This window comes from Somniosus microcephalus, chromosome 5, assembly GCF_052327205.1.
Source record: "Somniosus microcephalus isolate GS21.2 chromosome 5, FLI_Smic_1.0, whole genome shotgun sequence".
In the NCBI taxonomy this organism is placed as follows: domain Eukaryota; kingdom Metazoa; phylum Chordata; class Chondrichthyes; order Squaliformes; family Somniosidae; genus Somniosus; species Somniosus microcephalus.
Genome location: NC_140991.1, coordinates 93779974 through 93805254, shown reverse-complemented (window position 1 = coordinate 93805254; position 25281 = coordinate 93779974). Strand labels below are relative to the sequence as shown.

Here is a 25281-nt window from a genome sequence, read left to right as displayed (position 1 = left end):
CCTTCTCAATGTCCCGTTTGATATTAAGGAAAGCCTCCTGAGCTTCCGCCGATATTGGAAAAGACGTTGACTTAATAAGAGGTCGGACTTTATCTGAGTAGTTAGCCACCCACTGGGCATAGTATGAGAAGAATCCCAGACACCTTCTTCAAGCTTTTACAGTGTGAGGTAAAGGTAATTCCTCAAGTGGGCGTAATCTTTCAGGATCTGGCCCGATTACCCCATTCTCCACAACGCAACCAAGAATACACAAACGTGTAGTATTGAAGGTACACTTGTTTTCGTTGTAGGTCAGGTTTAACCTCTTTGCAGTCTCTAGGAACTTCGCGAGATTTTGATCATGCTCCCGTTGATCGCACCCACAGATAGTAACATTGTCCAGGTACGGGAATGTTGCTTCCAATGTGTATTCATCCACCATACGATCCATCTCCCGTTGGAAGATGGATACCCCATTCGTCACTCCAAAGGGCACCCTAAGGAATTGGTACAGGCGCCCATTAGCTTCGAAGGCCGTATAAGGTCGGTCTTCTATTTTAATGGGGAGTTGATGGTAGGCAGACTTTAAATCAATGGTGGAGAACACGCAGTACTGAGCTATCTGGTTCACCATCTCAGAAATACGAGGCAAAGCGTAGGTGTCTAATTGGGTATACAAGTTTATAGTCTGGCTATAATCGACCACAAGTCTTTTCTTTTCATTAGTTTTAACCACCACCACCTGGGCACGCCACGGGCTATTACTGTGTTTGATGATTCCCTCCCGTTGAAGCCTTTCCACTTCCTCTTTTATAAATTTTTTATCTTTTGAACTATACCGTCGGCTCTTAGTCGCTATAGGTCTACAATTAGGAGCAAGGTTCACGAACAAAGAAGGCGGACTTATTTTTAAAGTAGAAAGGCCGCAGACTGTGAGCAGAGGCTGGGATCCACTCTCATGCTGACACTGGAAGTCCAAGCCTAAAATTAAGTTCACACACAACTGAGGTAATATGAGGAATTTAAAATCCTTATACTCCGTATCCTTAACGGTCAATGTGACTTTACAATATCCAGTTACCTCCGAAGTAAGGGACTTGGACGCCATCGCGATTTCACTTCGAGTAGGATACACCTTCAATGAACAGGAGTTAACAAGGTTGGGGTGTATAAAACTTTCAGTACTGCCACAGTCTATCAAACACCCAGTAGGACAACCATTAATCTTGATGTCCATCATAGATTTCGACAAGGAACACGGTATGGTCTGGTCAACCGTAACCGAGGCTAGAGTAAAACAATAGGCGGCAGCAGAAAAGACATCGGGTACAAGATTACCCTTACACACTTTACTAAAATGTCCCCGTTTCTTACATTTAAAACAGGTAGCCTCTCTGGCTGGGCATCGTTGCCTGGGGTGTTTAGATTGGCCACAAAAATAACACTTAGACCCATGGGGTACAGCCACAACAATAGGATTGAGTGGAGGCTCCATTGGTGTTATGGATGCCTCCATACTCGGAACACATGAGGCTGAGAAAGACGCGTGGGCTGATGCATACACTTCTAAATTCTTCTGGGCTACATCTAACGATTGGGCAGTAGCGACGACCGTTTTTAAAACTAATGAGTCATTCTCGAGAAGTCTCTGTCTAATATAATTAGATCGGAGACCAGATATGAAAGAATCGCGGATGGCCTCTTCCTGATACAATATGGCAGAGACAGCCTTGTAGTTACAATCTTTAGCCAAAGCCTTAAGGTCCTGCAGGAAATCGTCCAGAGGTTCCTCGGGTAATTGCCTGCGAGTAGACAAAAGATACCTGGCGTATATTTCATTAACCGACTTAAGGTACTGGGCCTTAAGGGCTGCGAGGGCCTCTTCATATGTAGTAATATCTTCAATTATCGAGTAAGTTTGATGACTTACCAAGTTGGTTAGAAGACCCAACTTGTTAACCGTCGAATCGACCGATGCGATGAAGTGTTCAAAACATCGAAGCCAATGCGTAAATTTCTTCAACGCGTCTGCCGAATGGGGATCGATATCCAGGCGCTCTGGTTTCAAAAATTGAACCATCTTCCAAAAGTTGTTACTTAATAAAATTGATGTGCCAAATAATGGCCCGAATCCGTGAGGTTAAAGTCCAAAACTAAAGGCTTTTATTAAGTAAGAACATGGCATCGAGTTAACACAGGGCAACCATCATTCATCACCGACCCAGCTCTTATAAGTAAGACTCACACCAATTAGGAGGATCCAGAGGGGCAGGGCTAGGGAGGAGCATTAGTGGTTACACCGGTAGAACATTCCAGACATTAACAAGTAAAGCAACAACAACAATACAAATGCCAGAACACAGAGTTATTTCATCACAATAGCGCTCGTTATTTGGACACTACGGGTGCCAAATTGGGACCTAAATGGTGTCTGAGCAGCGCACACACACTTCTGGTGCAGGCCGCATTGGACGCCATCTTGGTGAGGGCGGTAGGGCAGTTGTTAGGAGCATGCCCTATAAGTATGGCAAGTAGGCAGATTGTGATGTCAATCAGCATGAAACGCTCATTTGACGTCAGCGCTCTCATTTCCGTCGTCATCGCTGAAGCTAATGCCCTCTCTTAACCTCGCACAGCTGAACATGTGTTCAGCAGCAGGCAGGGCCCCTCCCACCCCCAATCCCACCAGCGCTACTTAAAGGGATCATCACCAACTTTCAGGTAACTTGCTTTTTCAGTTCTGCTGGCCCTTTTTAAGTTTGTGGAACTGTTTGGAGCTTTCTAGAGTTATTTAAAGTTGGTGAGGTGATAGGGAGTGGTACTGCAAGTGGAGAAGGCCTTGCTTCTGACTTCAAGAGTTCTGGTCAGACCACTTGCTCCCAGTCATGGGGGCTCTAGTTGTCACCCCCCTTGACCTGCAGTATGACAGGGCGATGGAGCAGAGACAGTAAAAAGGACAAGTTGCTCGCAGAGGGAGGAGGAGATGGAGAAGGGCTCTCAGCAGGAGGCCTTACCAACCTAGGGTAATCCGAGAGCAATTCTCTTACCTCAACCTGAGCCAGGAGAAGTGCCTGAGGTGCCTGTGCTTTATGAAAGAGGTGCTCACAAAACTCTGCCACCTCTTGCAGCCAGACCTGCAGCCTCTCTCCATGATAAGTACAGCGCTGCCAGTGGCTGTGGAGGTGACTGTGGCCCTGAATTTCTTTGCGTCGGGATCCTTCCAGGCTAGAGCAGGCAACGTCATGATCTGCTGTATCCTCCATGACCTGGCCATCATGAGGGCACAGCACTTGCCACCAGGGATACGGCCACCAGCTCAGGAGGAGGAGGAGGATGCAGAAGCAAGGAGGCAACCCAGACAGCCCCTTTCTGCCCAGGATATCCGGGAGTGAATCATCTGCCTGCGGTACAATTGAATGCAACCCAAATTCCCCATTCAACAATTGTCCCACACCTTGCCTTCCCTCTGTTACTTACCAACACATCGTCCTCATGGCCACACTGCTGAAATAAAAGCCACCACAAAGCAAACATTCCAATCAAACTTTATCCATCCAATATTACATCAAAAAATCAACTAATCACCCTTGTGCATTCCCTTAGTGACTGTCTTCCGTGTGCCTTTGCCTATCCTAGTGCTCATACACAGTGCTACCCCAGTGGCTGTAGGAAGGCTGCTGACTCTCATTGGGGGAGACTGCAGATGGCCTTGCAGGACAACCTCGAGGAGCTTTGGTCCTAGTAGGCCCGGCTTCAGACTGCACCAACCTCAGCATGGGCGGCAGCGGTCTTGGCTAGTGTAAGACTCGCAAAATTATACAAATTCCCCCAAAGTAAGAAAAGAAGAGATATTGGACTATTTGAAGGAAATATTGGGCCAAAAGGGGCTTAAAATCAAAACCCCAGGATTTCTGCTAGTTTAAAAGGCATGTTCAGGCCTGTGGAAAAGCTGCAACAAAGGGAATGGGTTGGACACTGTGGGACAGACAGTTTGAGTATTGGAAAGGCCAGATTGTCTGAGAATGTTCTGGACTATCCCAGTCATTCTACACAAAGACAATAAGCCCACGGGAGGTCAGTTCCCGCCGAAAACCTACAGGGCCATCAAGTACATGAATAATACAATACATGCCAACAACCAACAAAAGAGACCCTGGCCCCAACAGGAGTAGACAATCAAACAACAGTTTAAACCACTCAGAAAGATTTCCAAAACCACTTTGCACACTTAAACTGATTTTCGAAGCAATCCCAAAACTAGTTAAAAGCCAATTAAAAATAGATGGGACCAGCCCCGAAACTCGATGAGCATTTAAACCTATTAAAATTAACGAGCCTGCCAAAATTAACAATGGACCAGAGGAGATTTGGCGGTCAGATAAGCCAGGCCTCAACACATTGGGCCAGAAATTCGTGGCCAGAAGCGTGAGTACGGTCGGGGTACTCACGCATCTGGCCGTTGGAAATGCCGGCGTTCAGCAGGAACAGCGCATGCGGGGAACGCCGGCATTTCCAGACCCGAGGTCTATTCACAGCGCGTGCGACTGCACAGGCAGCGCTTGCGCAGTGAACTTTGTGGATTTCAATGATGGATTCAGTGAGGGTAAGTCCTTAGAAGTTACACTTGAAAAAAGCAAGTGTAAAGTTGTTCATTGGCTGCGGAGGAAGATATATTTTATCGTGGAGCTTCTGAAATGCAATATTTTTGTTTGGGAAAGGGAGGGAAGTTATTTTAAGAAATTTTAAGTAAGTTTTAAAGTTAAAAATTTTTTTTTTTTTTTTTTTTTTAAAAAGGGTTTTCAGAACGGTAGGTAGAAGGAGCAATTGTGGCTGTGTGAATGGAATGTGAGAATGAGTTATGTATGTATGTCCACATATATTCCTTTACGTATATGTATGTATGTTTTATATTCCTTTACTAATGTGTATGAATGTATGTTTTTAATTATGATTTTCCAATAAGTTACTTTCTCTGAAAGTCATAATTAAATAATACATTCATACACATAAGTAAAGGAATATATACATAACACGCAAAGGAATATATACAGACATACATACTTTCAGAAGCTCCACGATAATAAATATCTTCCTCCGCAGCCTCTGGAGCAACTGTACCCATGCTTTTTTCATGTGTAAGTTGTAATGACTTGACCTCACTGAAAGCATTAATGAAAGCGGCGAATTATACTGCGCACGCGCTGCCTGTGCAGTCGCACGCGTTCTGCCTCTGAACCCCTTCGTTCAGAGGACAGGAAATGCCGGTTTTCCCCACATGCACTGTGCATGCTGAAAACCGGCATTTCATCCAGCCAGATGCGTAAGTACCCCGACCGTACTCGCGCATTTGGAAGGGAATTACTGGGCCAACATTTTACATGTCAATAAAATGAAAAATTTAACAATTGCACGACTTGCCCCCTCGCATCTGCGACTGAGGGTCCAAGGAGGTGCATTGCGCAAGAGGTCATCATCGTACGTATCCTCACACTGTTCCCTTTGGGGAACTGTATGAAGTGGTGGAAGGATTTATGGCCGTGATTAACGCTCATTCCGTGACCGTAACTATCTTTGAACCAGCCATTAGGGTGGTTAGTCCTATGGCGGGAGGGTTTTACGGGCTCCCACAACCCATCTGAGGGGGGGGGGGCCACCAACACCCACGGACGCAAGTATCCCGCTGGATGTCCACCCAGAATTTAAAGTTGGAGCTCCGACTCCACTTGCCGGGACTGTCTGGAGTGGGGTTCAAAACCCTACTCCTTCTGGCCCAGCGGCGGGGATGCTTACTGCTACGCAAAAGGCCCACTCCGCACAAAAGGTGACACCCATACGTTTCCTGCGCCTTTTCCCTCCCCGTGACTGGAGCCCTATGCTGCCATTTCACGTTGCTAATCGGATTGGGCCTTTGTCATAGCGGTAGGATCCCCGCCGCTGGGCCAGATCAGGGTAGGGTTTCGAACCCCGCTCCAGACAGTCCCGGCAAGTGGAGTCGGAGCTCCGGCTCTAAATTCTGGGTTGACATCCAGTGGGATATTTGCGTCCGTGGGTGTGGGTGGCCCCCCCTCCTTGTATAGCTTGTGGGAGCCCGTAAAACCCTCCCGCCATAGGACTAACCGCCCTAATGGCTGGTTCAAAGATGGTTACGGTCACGGAATGAGCGTTAATCATGGCCATAAATCCTTCCACCACTTCATACAGTTCCCCAAAGGGAACAGTGTGAAGACACGTATGACGACGACATTGCTAAATAAATAAATGGAATTAAAAAAATTCTTTTAGGGCTTTTAAAAGTCTTTAAATTGCTTTAATTCTCTTTAAAACTACTTCAGATTACTCAAAATAATGTGAACATTTTAAAAAGTTTATAAAAGTTACCAAAATCTTCAAAAAACTTCCAAAAACCTATTTAAACTGCTGCTTTGCATGTAAAAATGCTTAGCAGCTTGACAGAAACATTGGGGGCGTGTCCAGTGAAACTGAGACCTCAAGGGGCGTGTCTCACTTGCACTGCACGCTCCTGGCTTCGCGCTGGCTGCACTCCTGGGCGGCGTGACCTCATACGCTGCCCGGGATTCTTCTTTCAGTTTCTGCAAGTGCAGGCGTTCCTGGAGCTGATCGGCAGGAGCGCGGGGTAAGTGCAAAAACGGGGCTGCAAGCCCCGTTCAGCAATTTCTGGCCCAGTATAATTGAGGCCTTTGTTCAGAAAATACAGACAGTTCGACAGACAATTCGACAGACAGAAAAGACAGACAGTTCAACGGACAGTTCAACGGAGAGTCAGTTGAGGACACAGCTCAAGATGGTTCAAGTTCAGTACAGGAGAGAGAAAGTATGGTTCAGAAAGAGTACTACTCATTATCATCATCACCGTACATAGTCGGAGGATCGGAGACTTGAGGAAAGAAGAACGAAATGAAAGGAAAAGGGAATCGCGGCAACCAAAGGCCTCAAGAAACCAACAACTAACAATATTACCACCAATTAGGTAATACTGAGCCACCGCGACCAACAAGAAACCAACCAACAAGAAGTCAAAAATTCGCAAGTTTGTTTCCACTCTACAAGCTAGTCTGACTTACCCCTGGGTAAGATTTGACACAAAAGACTCTAAAAACTATACCTAACCAAAGGAAATTGGGTACTTACCCGATAAATCCAACTACGCATCCAACCGCATCAGCGGACAGGCGAAGACTGAAAACCCAACGCAGGTGCAGTCTTCTACCATGTCCGGGGTACGGCAGGCCCCAACCGCCACAACTAAAGAGAACCCCAAAATCGTGGACCTCTACAATCTGTCAAGAAAGTCGTTTGGTGAGCATTTCCTGGTCCTCTGGAATTCAACCTAGTTAGGATAGTGGGATTGGGAGGGGTAAGGTATTTTTGTCTATTGTCATTCTCCCTCGCAGATTCCAAAGTGTTCCCCCTTTAAGAGTATAAGTTTTATTGTATTGTGTATTTTTCCTGTCTCAAAAATAAAATCTAAATTCTTTTGACCAACTCAGGTGTCTGTTGCAATTTCATTGCAACCCCCAAATAAGTCCAAAGTCTAGAACCAAGGGAGTGGGAGCGATTCGAACCGCTCAGGGAGTCAGAGGTGAAGCTGACCACACACACCACCCCTTACACTGGCTGGCTGAAAGGCAACAGCAAGGGCACTGGCAGAGTGGCAGTGGTGGAAGGGCGAATGCTGTCATCCTGAGAGATGACAGCAGGGTTGGCCTCCATGGATCCATTGCCACTCCCCAGGGGCAGCGCCTCAGCAATCCTAGTAATTTGATGGAGTACAGACTGCTGGACTGCTGCGACACCCTGCAAGCCCCTTTCAACACTGGTAAACTCAGCCATGATGGCAGCAGTCTGTGCTTGCATGATTTCAGCCTGAGATTCCATTGCAGCACTCAAATGTTGGGTGGCTTCTGCTTGTGCTGCAATGGAAGCTGAGACTTTGGGCAGCAGACGCGCCATGATGGTTGAGTGCACAAGTGCGTTAATGGATATGCCCAGCCCTTCCACACTGGAAAGGATGGGCTCCAACCTCTGCCCAAAGCTCTATGCAAGGTTGGAGCTGGACTCCGCCATGCTCCTTGACATTACATTCAGGCTTTCTGGCAGGGCTGCCAATGCACCAAGTATTTCATTGTACATACCCATCAGCGTTCTTCAGTAGGCCGCCCCATCGAGGGCTTCATCTGAGTCCTGTGCAGCAGAACTCATGTGCAATCTCGCCCACCAGGGAGCTGGCACCTGAGCTACCCTTTCCCCCACCCTGGCTGCAGGCCACTTGTGCCCGGTGTCTCACCACGTGCAGATGCTGCATCTAACCTATCGTCTAAAGCACACGGAGTGTCAGTATCTGAGCTGGTCACTGGGAGTGTGAAATCGAGTGACGGTGGTTCTTCTTCTTTACTCTCCTCTCCCTCTTCTTGTTCAACCACTGGCTGGGCAGGCTGGATTTCTTGGATGTCTGAAATGAGAAAGGCACATGGGTGGGGTTGTGGTGAGGGGAAGCAAGAGGTGCATGCTTATACCATGTGCAGATTGTAAATCAGAAGAGATTGTGGAATGAGAAGGAAGTGGGATATGAGAAGGAGGTTAATGCACAAGGATGCCAGCATCTTACATTCCTTCAGCTGCGCCGCTGGCCATGGCCTCAGCCATGCCCCTGCCAAGTATGGCCAGCACCGTCTACTCCAAGGGGGTGAGGTGATGCAGGCATGCCTGTCCCCCACTGGTTAAGGTCTACTGGCATCTGTTATGCACCACCTTTTCCTGCAAGAGAAAGGGAAGTGTGTCAGTGAGTGTGGTGCTATGTGTTTGGGTGATGTGCCTGTCATGGTTGAATAGCTGACAGTGTGTTCAAGCTGTGAGGTGTGGGTGTGAGGCTTGTAGCAGTGTTAAGTGTGTGCGGGTAAGGTGGAGCTATGAACGTGAGGTGTGAGTCGTGTTTGGTAGAGATTGTTGGTACGCAATGTTCCCTTTATTTTTCTTTTGGGTGTGCAGCCCATTCAAAATACCGCGAATGCGCAGTTTTTCCTATTTAAAAGCCGGTAAGCCAGCTGTGTGGGAGCAGCAGACCTGCAGAGTGCTGCACGGCCACACGGCTTAAAAGGAACATTGTTGATAAGTGAGTGATGGGGGTGTGCTGCATTGAGCAGTGTGTGAGGCTAGTGGTGCAGATGGGGGGATACGACATTTGAAGATGAACTCACTGACCTTGACCACTTGTGTGATGTCATTAAACTTCTTCCTGCAGAGTCCAGGTCCTCACTGCTATACTGCTGGCATTGACCACATTGTCTATTGGCTACCACTGCACTCTCATCTGTTGTTGGGAGGGCCACTTGTGGGAAGAGGACCTCTCTCCTGGGGTTGACCTCCTAGACTAACGCCTCCAGTGCTGCATCCGAGAACCTTGGAACCCTTTCTCTGACCGGTTGAGCCATTACTCAGTCGTCTCGTTTATGGCAGTAGCCTCCACAAGCAGTCCTGTTGCAGGCAGAAGGCACCTCCCCTTTAAGAGGTGCAGACTGCCTTTAAGTAGTGCAGGCTAGCTTTAATTGGAACTAGCCTTGTACGGCTTTGGGCCCCCTGCTGATATTTAAGCCACTTAGCACTCAGCTGAAAGCCACAATCATGCAAAGTAGCAGGCAACACATATTGTATGTGCTGCCAGCAGTCCTCCGAACAGGTGCGGGATGTTATCGCATCACAATCCCCGCACCCATTTTCGGGGGATCCCGAATTTCTAGACCTTAAAATTAGACAATTATATTATCAGCTTTCAGCCATGTTAGATTGAGATAACTGCCAGTGTTAATAACGTATGTATATTTCTCTGGAAATTTCAGTTCAGATTCAGATCATTACCATACTCATCAGGATGCAGTAAAACACCAAATGTATGATCAGGGGGAACCTTCAGGGTATCTGCAATTCTGAAAGAACCAAAAAACAGTACCATTAAATCCAAGCAAGTTGTTAATGACAACAATAAATTTTGAAAGCGGTATACAACAAAATAATCACAAATTTGAAATGGCCTAAAAATTGGGCCTCCTAAGTCCCCAAATTGGCAGGCAGGAAACGTGGGTATGCTTCCGACCAGAAGCACGCTGCCCGTCATATTGGATAAGGACAAACAAGACTCGTCCTTTACGCACGCCTGAAGCAGGCATTAGGCGGTTTGCATATGCAATTAGGGGGTCCAATGCCTGCTTGAGGTCCCTGCTGCATGACTGGTTTGCCCTGAAGCAGCCAGCGCCATCGCTGACTGCACTCAGGGAAACTAACCCTGAAGAATGCCTGTAACAAAATGATTTGCCTGAATGTGGGAGCTCGGAGGAGCATTCCTGCTCTTACTGACCCCATATTTAACCCCCGCCTGATCACCACTGCTCCCAGCCTCGAAATCCCCAACCTCCAGACTTCCCAATCTCTCTCCCCTCGAAGCCCTGACCTTGCTTCAGCTCCCCCACCCCCGCCCACTCCCCCGAGACCTGTGGGCAGGTCATCACATCTGTGGGCCACTGCAGCACTAGCAGCAGCCTGAACCTCTACCACTTACCTTCCTGGCCTCTTCTTGCAGCACCATTCCTATGTGAATGAGGTCCAAGACCCAACATCAGGGGCTCCTCACACCCTACCATTCGGATGCTCCTGAATTTCTAAACCAATATGTTGTCCACTCCGGAAACAAATACTTCTTTTTCCTTTGGTCCAATCTGTTCTTTTTTTCTATATGACTACAAACCATATGTTTAATAGTGTTGGTAGTAGGTTGGAATGGGCTACTTCATTATTGGGGGGAGTAGTGATTGGAACTGAAAACTGTGGGATCATCAGCGAACAGCCTTAGTCTGACATTATGATAGAGGGAAGGTAATTGATGAAGCAACTGAAGATGGTTGGGATGAGAACTGAGGAACTCCTGCAGTGATGTCCTGGGGCCATGATGATTACCCTCAGACAACCACAAAGATCTTCCTTTGCATCAAGACATGATGCCAGCCACTGGAGGCTTTTCCCTTTGACCTTCAATGACCATAGTTTTCCAAGGGCTCTTTGGTGTCACTCAGTCAAATGTTACCTTGATGTCATAGGCAGATACCCTCACCTCTCCTCTGACATTCAGTTTAATGGCATTACTGATGGCTCTTTCAAACATTTATTGATGATTGGAAGGAGGCTGATAGGATGGTAACTAGCCTGGTTAGATTGAACCTGGTTTTTGTAGATAGTACAAATATAGGCAATCTTCCACATTGTCAAGTAGATGCCAGTGTCATAGCAGTGGTGGAACAGTTTGGCTAAGGAAGTAGCTAGATCTGGTGCAAAAGTCTTCAGCATTACAGCTAGGATGTTGTGAGGGCCCATAGTCTTTGTTGAGTCCAGTGGACTCAGCCACCTTGTAAGGTCAAGTGGAGTGAACTAAATTTTCTGGGCACAGGTATTTATGTTGGTGGGTACCTTGGGAGGAGGCGAAGTAGGATTATCCTCTTGGCATTTTTGACGAGGCATTTGTAAACACTTGTCTCTTGCACATGTGTACTGAGCTCCATTATGGTTGAGAATGGGGATGTTTATGCAGCCTCCTGTTAATTGTCGATCGCCATTCTCAATTGGAAGTGAAAAAGTTATAGAGATTCCTCTGATCCATTGTTTGTGGAACTGCTTAGCTCTGTCTGTTACTTTTGGTGTTTAGCATGTGGGTAGCCCCGTGTAGTGGATTCACTAGGTTCACACCTCATTCTGAGGTATGCCTGGTGTTGCTCTTGGCATTCCTTCTACATCTGCCTTGAACCAGGGTTGGTCTCCCAGTCTGATGGTGATCAAGAAGTGAGGGATGTGCAAGGCCAAAAAGTTACAGATTGTGGTGATATACAATTAAGATGCTGATGATGACCCACAGTACCTCACAGTCTGTCTAACTTAGCATGGTGTTAGTGCCACATTACATGATGGAAGACATCCTCACAGTGAAAATGAGAATTTGTCTTCAAAAGGACTGTACGGTGGTCCACCAATGTTATCATGGGCAGAACGGTCTGCAGCAGATAGACTGGTGAGGACGTGGTCAAGTAGGTTACCTCATGTTAGTTAGTTCCCTCACCAGCTAACACAGGCGCAGTCTAGCAGTTACATCCTACAAGATTCGGCCAGCTCAGTCAGGTCAATGGTGGTACTACACAGCTATTCGTGGTGATGGACGATGAAGTTTCCCACCCAGAGTCAATATTCCCTTTAATTTTGTTTGGCCCTGCGTGGCCCTTTTAAAATACCGCGCGTGCGTGGTTTTTGTATTGAAAAGCCGACTGCATGGGTTCCCTGAAGCACTGCACAGCCACGAGGGAGCACAGCTTACAGGGAACATTGCCCAGAGTACATTTTGTGCTTTGCTTCCCTCAGAGATTCCTCCAAGTAATTTTCAATATTGAGGAGTCCTGATTCATCCATTGGGGGGAGCAGTAGGTAGTGATTAGCAGAAGTTTTTCTGGACCTTATTTGACATGAAGCCACGAGACTTCACAGGGTCTGAAGTCAGTGTTGAAGATTCCCAGGACCACTCCTATTCGACTACTGCCAACAGGCCTATCTGATTTTCTTATTACTGAACTTTGTTGTGATTGTTTACAAGTAGTGGCTGTTAGGCCACTTAAGGACATTAGGAGTCAACTACATAGCGTAGAACTGGAGTCACATGTTGGCTGGATAGAAGTGGCAGGCACCTTCCCTAAAAGAACATTCGTGAACTAGTTGGGCTTTCATGACAATCATTAAGCTTTTCATGGTTATTTTTCTGGTGTTAGCCCACAAATTACACTTGGAATAGTCTCTGGCTAAGGTAGTGCTAGATGTTCTACCCATTTATCACCAATGGGTGGAAAATGTAGCCCTAAGATCCAGTAAACCATATGAAAAGAAAACTTGAGCATTTTTTTCTGGATTGATGAGCTATGATGGGTCAAATGAACTCCCTCATCTGTATTTCTCTTGTGATCCAAATTTCCTCTATTATCAATGCCGAGAGAGAAGACAGAAAAATACTGCCTTTACAGTTTCTGCTCTGAAATTGTATTAATCTATTTGTGTGTGTGTGTGGGTGGGCAGTAGGGGAAGATTTTTCCTAAATACATTAGTTCTCAGTAAATGTATAATTATGATTTATAATGAAATCCTTTTTCCAAAACTTAAATTGGACTTACGGATCAAGGAATTTTCCAATTTGAGAGTGTGTTTTTTCTCTGAAGTCATCGACTTTTTTTGATATGATCTTTGCCGCTTTTTGCCTATATTGAAAAGAAGCAATACTAAGTGTGAATATTTTAATAAGAAATACCTCATTTAAACAAAACATAGGTAGGAAGTATTAGAGGTTAAGCAAAGGAAGAACATACGAACATACAAAATTGATGGACAGGAAAAGATCAGCTGGTCCATCAAGCCTGTCCCACACTCAGAAAAGTAACAGAGGATAAACATGAACACCAAATGCATTCCCATTTTGTGAATAAGCTACCCAATACCCCAGCACACTTTGATAGGAAATTTACCAGTTCCATTGACCTATCCAACATCATTTTTTATTAAACTGTTGTAATTCTTGTGACGGTTGGGTAATTTTTGTGCTAGTTGATTGGTCTGATGTTTCATTGAAAGGGTGGTCAATAATGAGATGACAGATCTGACAAAGGCCCAATTAGTGTGAGAGCTTTCTGATTAGTCTGAAGTGTTTCATTGGCCACACTGAGGACCAATGAGGTAGGAAATCTAACAGAGATCAATGGAGATGAGTGGGACAGGTACCACAAAAAGGTTCTAAACACCATTACAGTCCTTTATTAAATGTAGAGATGGTGTTATAGACTCAAATGCCTATTTTTGAAGTCACTAACATTTTGATGCCTCAGCTGTATGAGAGAAAAGTCTAGCAGTAAATCTATAAAGCAGTCCTTATACGATGCCAGCAGCTATGTTTCGTTGACAGGGCTGTGTTTCATTGAACAGGAGAGAAACAAAGCGTCACCCCAGCACTAGTCTTTATAACAAATACTTACTTTTGCACTTCAGTTAACCAGCGTAATGATTTTGCTATCATTCTTCCGTCTTTAAAATAAGGAGTCGCTAATCCAAATGTACTATATTTGCTGTGTCTTGACCAGTCATATTTTCTATCCACCTGCTCCCCTATGGAAATAGTTCAAGAAATCTGTTTAAATCTTGGAACCTTTGCTATTATTTTTACCACTATTACAATTCCCATTACAAATTATTGTGTTGCCACTAAACAATTGCTGACATTGTGAACCAGCCCCTCAACCATCCAGCAGTGCCCCTCCTCCCTCTCGGGGCGCTACCTGGGAAAATCAGCCGCAGGGGTGCTAACTTTTTCGGGGCGCTAAAATTAGCGTCCCAGCGAAGGTAGCACCCCAAAAGGGACGCTACCCAATTTTTACCTCATTGTAGCTTTAAGGTCTGTATGTGGAGGTTGAACTATATTAAAAGAACGCAATTTGTTTCCTTCATTCAATATCCATATAAATACATAGATTATATAGCTGTGCAATAACAGAGGTGGGAAACTCAATGGCTTTGAAATTACACTGTGTGAAGATTAGTGTGCACACACATAATACCTTGCATGAAATTCCTTAGCCTGCTATTTTAAAATCGAGGCCCACCTCCATTAAAATAGCACACCAAGGAACCTCATGGCCGCTATATTTACGGGGAGGGAGCGGGGAGCAGGGAGTGGGGGGGGGATCCCAGAAATCCCTAGTACGCTGAGGATGTGCTGGATTTAATGGCGGGCCCTCATTTCAATTTTTTTACTCTATTTCCCACCCGGCAGCCAGCCAGATTGAGAGGCCTGCTGTTGGGGACTGTCTCCGACAACCGGGAAAGATCAGTGGTTTTTGGGGGGTGGGGAGGGGGGGAATGGCTCAGGCTGGCCATCAGGAGGGGGGACCGTGAGAGATCTCATGGTTGGTGGGGGCCGGGGGGGGGGCCGGGGGGAACGGTTGGACTGGCAAATCGGAAGGGAGGGGGAACCGGGAGAGAGCACAGGGCTGGCGGGGGGGGGGGGGGAGGGGGGAGGAGCAGTCCTGCTCCTCCTGGCGCACAAGCAGTGCTAGAAAAAGTACTTACCTGCTGGATCCACTGCTCCCGTCTCCCTTTAACTGCCAGGTTTTGTGAACCCCAGGAAACCCGTGCAGGAGGTGTTAATTTCAAATTTCAGGTGCATTCATGACGGGTTGCCCGAATTTACAATTTAACCAGCCCCCCGACCCTCTCCTGCCCGACGTAGGGGGTTAAAATTCCCCCCCATATGACTGCTTCAAGTGTTTGTACATCAATCATTAAACAGTATAATTTCAAGACCTATCACTTAATTTTAAGCTCACCTTGCAGCACCGCAGAGCCAAAGCTATTGCCCTCTCGAGTAGTTCAATTAAATGAGTAAATATTCATAAAAATAGGAAAATTACTACATCCAACTGCTTTGCATAGATTTAAGAGAAATCATTGCTGAAAATTTCCCCAGGGGTTCTCTTGATCAGATGCCGTAACTTTGGCTGAAGATCAGCGGGAACTCTGCTCACAGGGTTTCTGCCAATCTTCCGTCAAAGTTAGTGGTTGATTGGGAGAGCCCATGGGAAATTTGCAGCGCATTTGTATATTGGCCAATAAGATGGCCGTTGTTTAGGTAAAATGAGCTTTATCTTATCTGGCAGATAGTATGTCAGATTTTAAAACAACACAACGAAATATATTTTTTATTTAGCTATGTGTTACTTGATTATGGGTTTGCCTTGCGTTTTACCGCCAAATGAAATAAAAATAAATTGCTTGGACTGGCAAATACAGAACTACACTATTTCCATGAAAACTAAAAGTTTTCAAACTTTTCTTTGTGGGAGATCCCTTGCAAATATTGATAAAATGTGTCTTTTTATTAATATATAACAAGAGAAATAATGTGCTAGTAAGTCAACTGTAAAATTCAGATATCTGATGAGATGGACAGAAGTCCAATATCCTCGTGGTCCCCTTCTTGGATCTTCTTTTCAACTCCCTTTATCTCAAGACTACCAGCTTGGAGTAATGCCTGCTTCCTGTTGAGTTAAAATTCCTCGGTCAACATAGAATGGTTCAGAGGACACTTCAGAAACAGTTTCATGCTAATAGAAACATAGAAAAATAGGAGCAGGAGTAGGCCATTCGGCCCTTCGAGCCTGCTCCACCATTCAATATGATCATGGCTGATCCTCTATTTCAATACCATATTCCTGCTCTCTCCCCATACCCCTTGGTGCCTTTTGTGTCTAGAAATCTATCTATCTCTTTCTTAAATATATTCAGTGACTTGGCCTCCGCAGCATTCTGTGGTAGAGAATTCCACAGGCTCACCACCCTCTGAGTGAAGAAATTTCTCCTCATCTCAGTCCTAAATGTCCTACCCCGTATCCTGGGACTGCAACTCCTCATTCTAGGCCCCCCAGCCAGGGGAAACATCCCTGCATCCAGCCTGTCTAGCCCTGTCAGAAATTTATACGTTTCAATAAGATCCCCTCTCATTCTTCTAAACTCTAGTGAATACAGGCCTAGTCGACCCAATCTCTCCTCATACAGCAGTCCTGCCATCCCAGGAATCAGTCTGGTGAACCTTCGCTGCACTCACAATTCACAATTCAAATCGCTTTATTGGCATGATAAGTTACATCTTATGTTGCCAAAGCATCAAAATACATTTATGGTTGAGCACATAAACGCAGTTCTATTCATACAGTGTATAAACAGGTATATCCCTGAGTGTATAAATATACATTCGCATTGTTTATATATATTCATTTCTTAGTTTACTGGTTGTCCCTCTGTTCATGGCAAGCTGTAACATAGTGTGCCGCCAGTGTTACACAGCTTCTCTCCTCTCCCAGTAGGAATGGGAGTTTTTGGTTGTCATTCAGATTTCTGAATTCAGGGCATATTTGTGAGAATTTTTGGTAGAAATTCTCCCTGATGTCCTGATATTTTCCACAGGCTGTGAGGAAGTGCATCTCTGTCTCCACTACTCCCTGACTGCAGTGAGAGCATATCCTGTCTTCTCTTGGCAGCCTGGTCTGCCTGTGTCTGCCTTTTTCGATCGCTAGGCTATGTTCGCTAAGTCTGTACCTTGTCAAGGTTCTTCTCAGTTTGTTATCCTTTACCATGGTCAGGTAATCAGCTATGTTGTATTGTCTGTTTAGGGCCAAGTAGCAATTGAGTTTGCTTTGGGTTTTTGTTGTTTCTGCCCAATATGTCAGATATTTTTCCTTTTGCTTAGCGACGATTGTGTTGGGTCGAATTCTTTGTGTTACCCTGTCACTGTCCTGGGGCTGGTTATTGTTAGTATTGTTAGTAGTTACTTCACTGAGTCCCAGGACTAGTTGACTGAGGGTATTCTTCTTTATGGTCAGCTCTTGGCATTTCAGGGCGTCGTAGTGATAGCATTGGGGGTTGCTCATTTGTAGGTGATTCCAAAATTTGGTGGCTCTTTTTTGGATAGTGATTATTAATGGATATTGGCCTAGTTCCGCCCTGCATGCATTGTTTACTGTTTTCCTTTGAGTCCGGAGGATACTTTTACAGAATTCTGCATGTAGGATCTCAATTGGGTGTTTGTCCCATTTTGCGAATTCTTGTTGAGTTAGCGGTCCCCATACTTCACTGCCATAGAGTGCAATTGGTTCAATTACTGATTTGAAAATTTTGAGCCAAATGCTAATTGGGATTTCTATTTGGATTGATTTTTTGATGGCATAGAAAGCCCTTCTTGCTTTCTCTTTCAGTTCATTCACAGCCAGTTTGAAGTTTCCCGTAGAACTGATTTTTAAGCCCAAGTATGTGTAGTTAGTGGTTTGTTCAATTTTGGTTGTTCCTACTGTGAAATTTATTTTGGGTCCCTGATGTTTGGATCTTTGCTGGAACACAAGGACTTTGGTTTTTTGGGGATTTATTGTCAGGGCCCAAGTCTGGCAGTACGACTCCAACAGGTCCAGGTTCTGCTGTAGACCCTCTTTAGTTGGTGACAGCAGAACCAGGTCGTCTGCATAGAGGAGGAATTTAACCTTGGATTCATATAGGGTGAGGCCGGGTGCTGTAGATTGTTCAAGTAGTTTTGCCAATCCATTTATGTAAATATTAAAGAGTGTCGGTGAGATTGGCGAGCCCTGCGTCACCCCCCGCCCCTGTGGGAAGTATTTTGTTTGTTTGTCTCCAATTTTAACTGCACATTTGTTGTTTGTATACATTGATTTAATTACATCATATGTTTTCCCTCCTACCCCGCTTTCAATAAGTTTCAGGAATAAACCGTCATGCCAGATGGAGTCGAAAGCTTTCTGGAAATCTATAAAGCATGCGTAGATTTTGCTTTTGTTATGGTGAACGTGTTTGTCAATTAGGGTCTGTAGGGTGAAGATATGATCGGATGTTCTATAGTTTGGCAGGAATCCAATTTGGCTTTTACTCAAGACATTGTGCTCCTCAAGGAAGTTTATAAGTCTTTTGTTTATGATGCTACAGAATACCTAACCCAGGTTACTGTTTACACAGATGCCTCGATAGTTGTTTGGGTCGATTTTGTCCCCACTTTTGTATATGGGCGTTATGAGTCCTTTGTTCCAGATATCAGGGAAATAACCGACACTCAGAACCAAGTTGAAGAGTTTTAGGATAGCCAGTTTCATTTTGTTGTCTGTGTGTTTAATCATCTCGTTTAGTATGCCGTCTGTCCCGCAGGCTTTTCCTGGTCGCAGGTCCTTGAGTTTTTCAAGAAGTTCTTTTTCTGTTATTATGGCGTCTAGCGGGTTTTGGTTATCTTTTATGGCCATTTCTAGCTTTTCCAGTTTTTTGCATATTTGGTGTTGCTCTGGTCTTAGTGTGTTTTTCTGGTATAATTTTTCAAAGTGGTTTACCCATGTGTCCCCATTTTGAATGGCCAAATCGTCGTGTTGTTTTTTGTGTAGTGTTTTCAAGTTTTCCCAGAAACAATTGGAATCAATGGATTCCTCCATGGAGCTGAGTGTATTCTTAATATATTGCTCTTTTTTGGTTCTGAGTGTGTTTCTGTATTGTGTTAGTGTCTGACAATAAGTAAGGCGTAATTCCTCGTTTTCTGGATGTCTGTGTTTTTGGTTTGATATTTTTCTAAGTTTTTTCCTCATGTTATGGCAATCTCGGTCAAACCATTTTTCATAGTTTTTTGTTTTGGGTTTGTTCTTGCGAGCTTTCAAGTTTGCATTTGTTGCCAAATTATCAAAAATATTGTTTAGTTTAATAACTGCCCGGTTTACGCTTTCTTTATTGTGAGTGTATATGTTATCCAGAAAGGTGTCCAAGAGAGCTTGAGTTGATGCATTGCTAATTGTTTTCTGGTATTTTTCCGTGTCGTTTTTGGCCCATCTGTACGATTTTTTGGTGTTGTACAGTTTACTGGGTTGTGTTTCTATGTTGTTTGTTTCTGTCTTTTTGAGGAACATAGTAATTTGACTGTGATCTGACAGTGTTGTTTGTGGTTTGACTGTGAATGCTCTGAAAGAGGATGGGTCTAAGTCTGTAATCATATAGTCTACTGTGCTGCAGCCAAGAGGTGAGCAATAGGTCGATCTTCCTAGGAGGTCTCCTATGAACCTACCATTGACAATGTACAGACCCAGGTTTCGACAGAGCTGTAGTAGCTGTTTTCCATTGGTATTTGACTGCTTGTCGCAGTTATGCCTGTATGGAAGGGAAGGGATGTCAAAGTGGTTATTCCCGAAAACGTAATTGTTTCCCTGATTATTGGTGAAGTCTGGTTCTTCGCCCGTTCTTGACTCCCTCTATGGCAAGTATATCCTTTCTTAGGTAAGGAGACCAAAACTGCACACAGTGCTCCAGGTGTGGTCTCACCAAGGCCCTGTATAACTGTAGTAAGACATCCTTGCTCCTGTACTCAAATCCTCTTACAATGAAGGCCAACATACCATTTGCCTTCCTAACTGCTTGCTGCACCTGCATGTTTGCTTTCAGTGACTGGTGTACAAGGACACCCAGGTCCCTTTGTACATCAACTTCTCCCAATCTATCACCATTTAAATAATACTCTGCCTTTCTGTTTTTCCTACTGAAGCGGATAACTTCACATTTATCCATGTTATACTGCATCTGCCATGTATTTGCCCACTCACTCAACTTGTCTAAATCGCCTTGAAGCCTCTTTGCATCCTCCTCACAACTCATAATCCCACCTAGTTTCGTGTCGTCAGCAAACTTGGAAATATTACATTTGGTTCCCTCATCCAAATCATTGATATATATTGTGAATAGCTAGGGCCCAAGCACTGATCCCTGCGATACCCCACTAGTCACCGCCTGCCACCCCGAAAAAGACCCATTTATTCCTACTCTCTGTTTCCTGTCTGTTAGCCAATTTTCAATCCGTGCCAGTATATTACCCCCAATCTCATGTGCTTTAATTTTGCATACTAACCTCTTATGTGGGACTTTATCAAAGACCTTCTGAAAATCCAAATACACCACATCCACTGGTTCTCCCTTATCTATTCTACCAGTTACATCCTCAAAAAACTCCAGTAGGTTTGTCAAACACGATTTCCCTTTCATAAATCCATGTTGACTTTGTCTAATCCAATTGATATTTTCTAAGTGTCTAGGGGGGAGAAATTCGGTATCGTCCATTTTGGGGCGCTAATATCGGCTGGGCACAAAGTTTAGCGCCCGGTGCTAATTATCGCCTCTGACTGCAAAATTCGCCTCTATCGCCCCTAGAGGTGATTTGAGCGCTAAATCAGGCTACACACCTTTCTTAAGGCGCAAATGTCGGGGAGCGAGGTGCTACCTCAGAACGCTACCGAAGCTTAGGCGATGTCAGTTACCATGGAAGCCAGACAGACTAGCGCTGTCCAGTTCCTAAAGGGGTGGGGCCATCTTTCCGGCCAGCCACACCCTGCTCATTGCAGCCTTGAATCTCGGCCTGGAGAGACCTCTAAAGCAATTATGTTGGATGCACCAATGGATAGACCCAGGGAAAGAGCTTGGCGTTTAGGAACCACAAAAGTGGTGCTGAGGGCCAAAACTCCTTAGGACAGCGTTAAATCTTTCCAGACGTCGCTCTCCCTCTCAACCTGCGTGTAACAAAAATTTTGCCGACAAGAAAAGGCAGGAAGCAGCCACCTTTAAATAGCGCTGCCCCAGCCCCTTCCCAACTGCAAAACGTTCCCCTCTACCTGTTGTTGCTAGCGGCAGGCGGAAAGGCAGGGGTCGCGACTCAATATCCAGTCCACGGCGCTACCGGAGTGTTGCACGCTTGACTGACGTCACGATCTGTGGCCGCAAAAGATCGTGGCAGTAGTGTTTAGCACCGCCACAAAATGTCTGGTCAATTTCGCGGGCGGCGCTAAAATCGTCGCGCTCGGGCGCTAACTTCCTAGCAACCCGTTAGCGCTACCCGGAGGAGCTAACGGGAGGCGCTAAGCAACTGAATTTTTCCCTCTAAGTTTCTAAATAGACGAAGAGTGAAACTGTTCTACAATTACTTAAGTTAGAGAATGGGTTCATTTGTCCTAAGCAGAATGAATAAGCTTACTCAGCTTGTAATGGTAGCAGGACAGCATATGATTGGATGTGGAAGTTAAGAGTCAGATTGGTATTCTGAAATGCTCTAGCCCATTTTAACCAGTTTCCAAGATGATCGAATACAACAACAACAACAACTACTTGCATTTATTATACAGAAGAAAACCAAGGCAAATGCTTCTATTGTACCATTACCACATCAGCAGCTTCATTGTCTCACCAGCATCAGCCTGTGTACAACAGAATTCTGTTGCTGTTGTTTGATACTTTGTATAATAATCCTTAAAAATGTGCCATTCCAACATATATGACTCAAAACTAATCCACAGCATCTCTGTGAAAAACATGGAATTAAAAAGCACCTAAATATTTCACCTTCTACCTCCCCCCTGCAAAAAAGAGTACTGATGTACTGCATCACCCACTGACAGGATGTGTTCCTTCTTGCAGTTCCCAACAGCAAGTTCTCGATCTCCACCAAACAGTCAGGGATTGTGGAATGGAAGCTTGTTGCTTATGCAGAGGAGTGATGGAACAATCAGTCAACTCAGGCTTCTCTCATAATATCCTCACAATCATTTACTAAGAGATATTGGTAGGTGCTTGGAAACAGATAGGAAATGGTAGGTAGTGAGGGGTAGAAAAATACTCCAGAAGTGGGAGGCAGTAAATAAATGAATCATGAAACATCTTGCTGCAAATGTTTACCAGTGTTATTAATATCTCTGATAGAAGGTTACTTGTTCACTTTATAAGGCTGCCTGATTTTTATGGAATATTCACTATAGCATACACCTCAATTTAATATATTTGCACTTACAAACGGGGTGGTAGCAAGACCAAAGTAATGCCATGGTTAGTCACACCAACTTAGCATCGAGTTACTATCCATCTAGTTTTCAGGCAGGCCTCCATCCAAGCTGCCAGATCTGATGTTGAAAATAGATGGGAGGCTCGTGCATGTATGTTAATAGGGATCTGATGACACCCTTAGAAGCCCCAAAGCCATTTTCATCTCGGCCCCCCTGAATATCGTCAGTTCTTGCTCCTGCCCACCAACCATAGGCAGTGCAAGTTGGGCCATATCCATTTTCAATGAAAATTAAAGAGATCCTTAGCTGCAGTCAGTGAAGGCTGGATGAAGGTTTGAGACACATTTTTATGGCAGTCGCTTGTGGGTTTTGAGCCTTAAAGAGTTCCATATTTAATGCATTTGCTGCTGTAGGTTCTGCACACAAAATGCCTGCGGCTCTAAAGTTCAGCTTCTTTTTATTCCCAATACTATACCCCTCCTCTTTAAGGTGCTACTGCAGGCCCTTCAAATTCGGGCAGCCCACCGAATTTCCCACCTCCAGAAAGGCAACCTGCCGACTGGAGAATGCATTTCACACTGGAAGCTTGCTGACCACGTCATAATGAAAATCAAGGAACACAACAGAATGGGTCCAACACTGACTCCTCCAGGTGGTTGCTACATAAGCCCTGTTGCACTGACCACCCAAAGAGCAGTCCAAATAAAAATCACTCCCCTCATAAGTCCTAATAAAACCAAATCCTGGCTTTATGGCAAATGCAGCTTGTTACCATATTCCAATTTTAATCTCTACTTGATTTAGAATGGTACAGTCGTGTAGTTGTAAGAAACAAATTTTGTTCTTCCTAACCTACATTATTGCAAATAAACAGGAATTCAGTGTAAATGTGTATTACTTACAGAACTCGTGTTTCCTTACCAACATTGTAATCACTGTGTGTTGCAACATATAGTTGATGTCCCTCTTGTGATTCATTATCAACTTGTTCTCGAGTCTTTTGTGGGTTTACAAGCTCTCCAACAGAGATGCCTGAAATAAAGTTTTCAACACGGTCTTAAGTAATCAAATTCTGATTAAGCGTTAATTACATAAAGTACAGAGTACACATATTTAACACTTCAAACATTTAATATTCTGCAGCTATCAAAATAAGTGTCAGCTTTTGCAGTCAGCAACACTGTTCTGAGTCAGAAGGTTGTGGGCTCAAGCTCCAGGACTTGAACACATCAAACTAGACTAGTGCTTCCGTGCAGCAATTTTTTGAAGGTGCTGCCTTTCAACAATAACCTGCATTTACATACCAACTTTAACATAAAAATAACCTAAGGCACTTCACAGAGACAGTCTCACTGAGCTGCAAAACAGGAAAGGGCATCGGAAGAGAAGTTGCGGGAGAGATAGGCACGGGTTTGGGCGTCAACATCACGTTCAGGGTTTTTGCAAGGAATACGAGGTTGGACACGGAGCAGTAGTTTGCAAGGAGAGAGGGTCAAAGCTGGGGTTTTTTTAGGAATGGGTGATTACTTTTGATATTAGTTATCTGACTCTTCTATAAGCACGGATATTGCACTGATGTTGAATAAGAGTTTCAAGTAAGGATGAGTAAATTAGCAGAAAATGAGAAATTATTCCAATAGAACCTTCATTTTTTTTAATTGGGTCAAGCAAGAATTAAACTTTTTCTTTAAAAGCTCTGGTAAGGCACTTCCTCCAGTGACTCAGCAAATTTATAGAGTGAGTTGCTGAGCCATACAGACTAGGGATATCCCAGGTTCAATCACCAGCATGCTCGGAGTTAGTTGATCTCAAGCAGGGTGGTGTTGGGTTGCTATCAATGATCCCAGTGTTGGGGGGGGGGGAATCTATCAGGGTTCCTGCTCTTGAATATATCCAGTGATCAGTGCCAAGTGTGCCGTGAAGACAGAATCAGACTTAGCTATGATCTGCCCTGTAAATGCCATGACAGCTGATTGTCAAGGCTCATGTATGAATAATGTTAAACTGGATGTGGTGTTGGAGGATGCCAAGCACCTTTATTTTAAATTTGTTCACGGGATGTGGGAATTTCTGGCAAAGCCAACATTTATTGCCCATCCCTAATTGCCCTCGAAGGTGCTGGTGAGCCACCTTCTTGAACCACTGCAGTCTATAAGGTGTTTTCCTAGCGGTTTGATACTGAGTGGCTTGTTCGGCCATTTTAGAGGGCAGTTAAGAGTCAACCACAATGCTGTGGGTCTGGAGTCACATATAGGCCAGACCAGGTAAGGGCAACAGATTTCCTTCCCTGAAGGACATTAGTGAACTAGATGGGTTTTTACGACAATCCAATAGTTTCATGGTCACCATTACTGATACCAGCTTTTTATTCCAGATTAATTTAATTAACTGCATTTAAATTCCACAGCTGCCGTGGTGGGATTTGAACTCATGTCCCCAGATCTTTAGTCCAGGCCTCTTGATTACTAGTCCAGTAACATAACCACTATGCTACCATTGTAGCGCAGTCTTGGCCAGCTGACAGCCAGCCTTAAATCTGGCCGACTGTTAGGTGGGAAACAGAGTAAAACAATTCTAATGAGGTCCTGCTGTTAAGTTCTGTAGGACCTCCATGTTGCCGGCAATTACTTCCAGCCGCCCCGTAAATATCAGGGGTCAATGTCTTCAGGAGAGATGGGAAGGAAAGAAAATTGCCAAGCAAAAACAAAGCTCAGGTATAGAGCCTTTTTAAAAAGCAACCTTACTGTTGGGGAAGCAATTCAATGTAAATTTATTTTCCCATTTAGTTAATATACCTGTCAGGGCAAATCTGGCTTTGGATTGTCTTGCTATAACCCTTGAAGGCCCAGTAATTTTTTTTTTTTATTTGTTC

General features: G+C 44.7%; 1 protein-coding gene across 2 annotated transcripts in view; it reads right to left on the bottom strand.

The window, feature by feature from the left end:
• Nucleotides 1-25281, bottom strand: part of efhb (EF-hand domain family, member B) — a 114153-nt gene that overhangs the window by 31387 nt on the left and 57485 nt on the right. For both annotated transcript variants that reach the window (XM_085988010.1, XM_085988011.1), the window contains exons 5-8: nt 23331-23441; nt 14040-14169; nt 13188-13271; nt 9853-9920 (exon numbers count right to left, since the gene is read on the bottom strand). In XM_085988010.1, coding sequence (XP_085844136.1) covers nt 9853-9920; nt 13188-13271; nt 14040-14169; nt 23331-23441 — 393 coding nt within the window. The remainder of the gene's footprint in view (nt 1-9852; nt 9921-13187; nt 13272-14039; nt 14170-23330; nt 23442-25281) is intronic.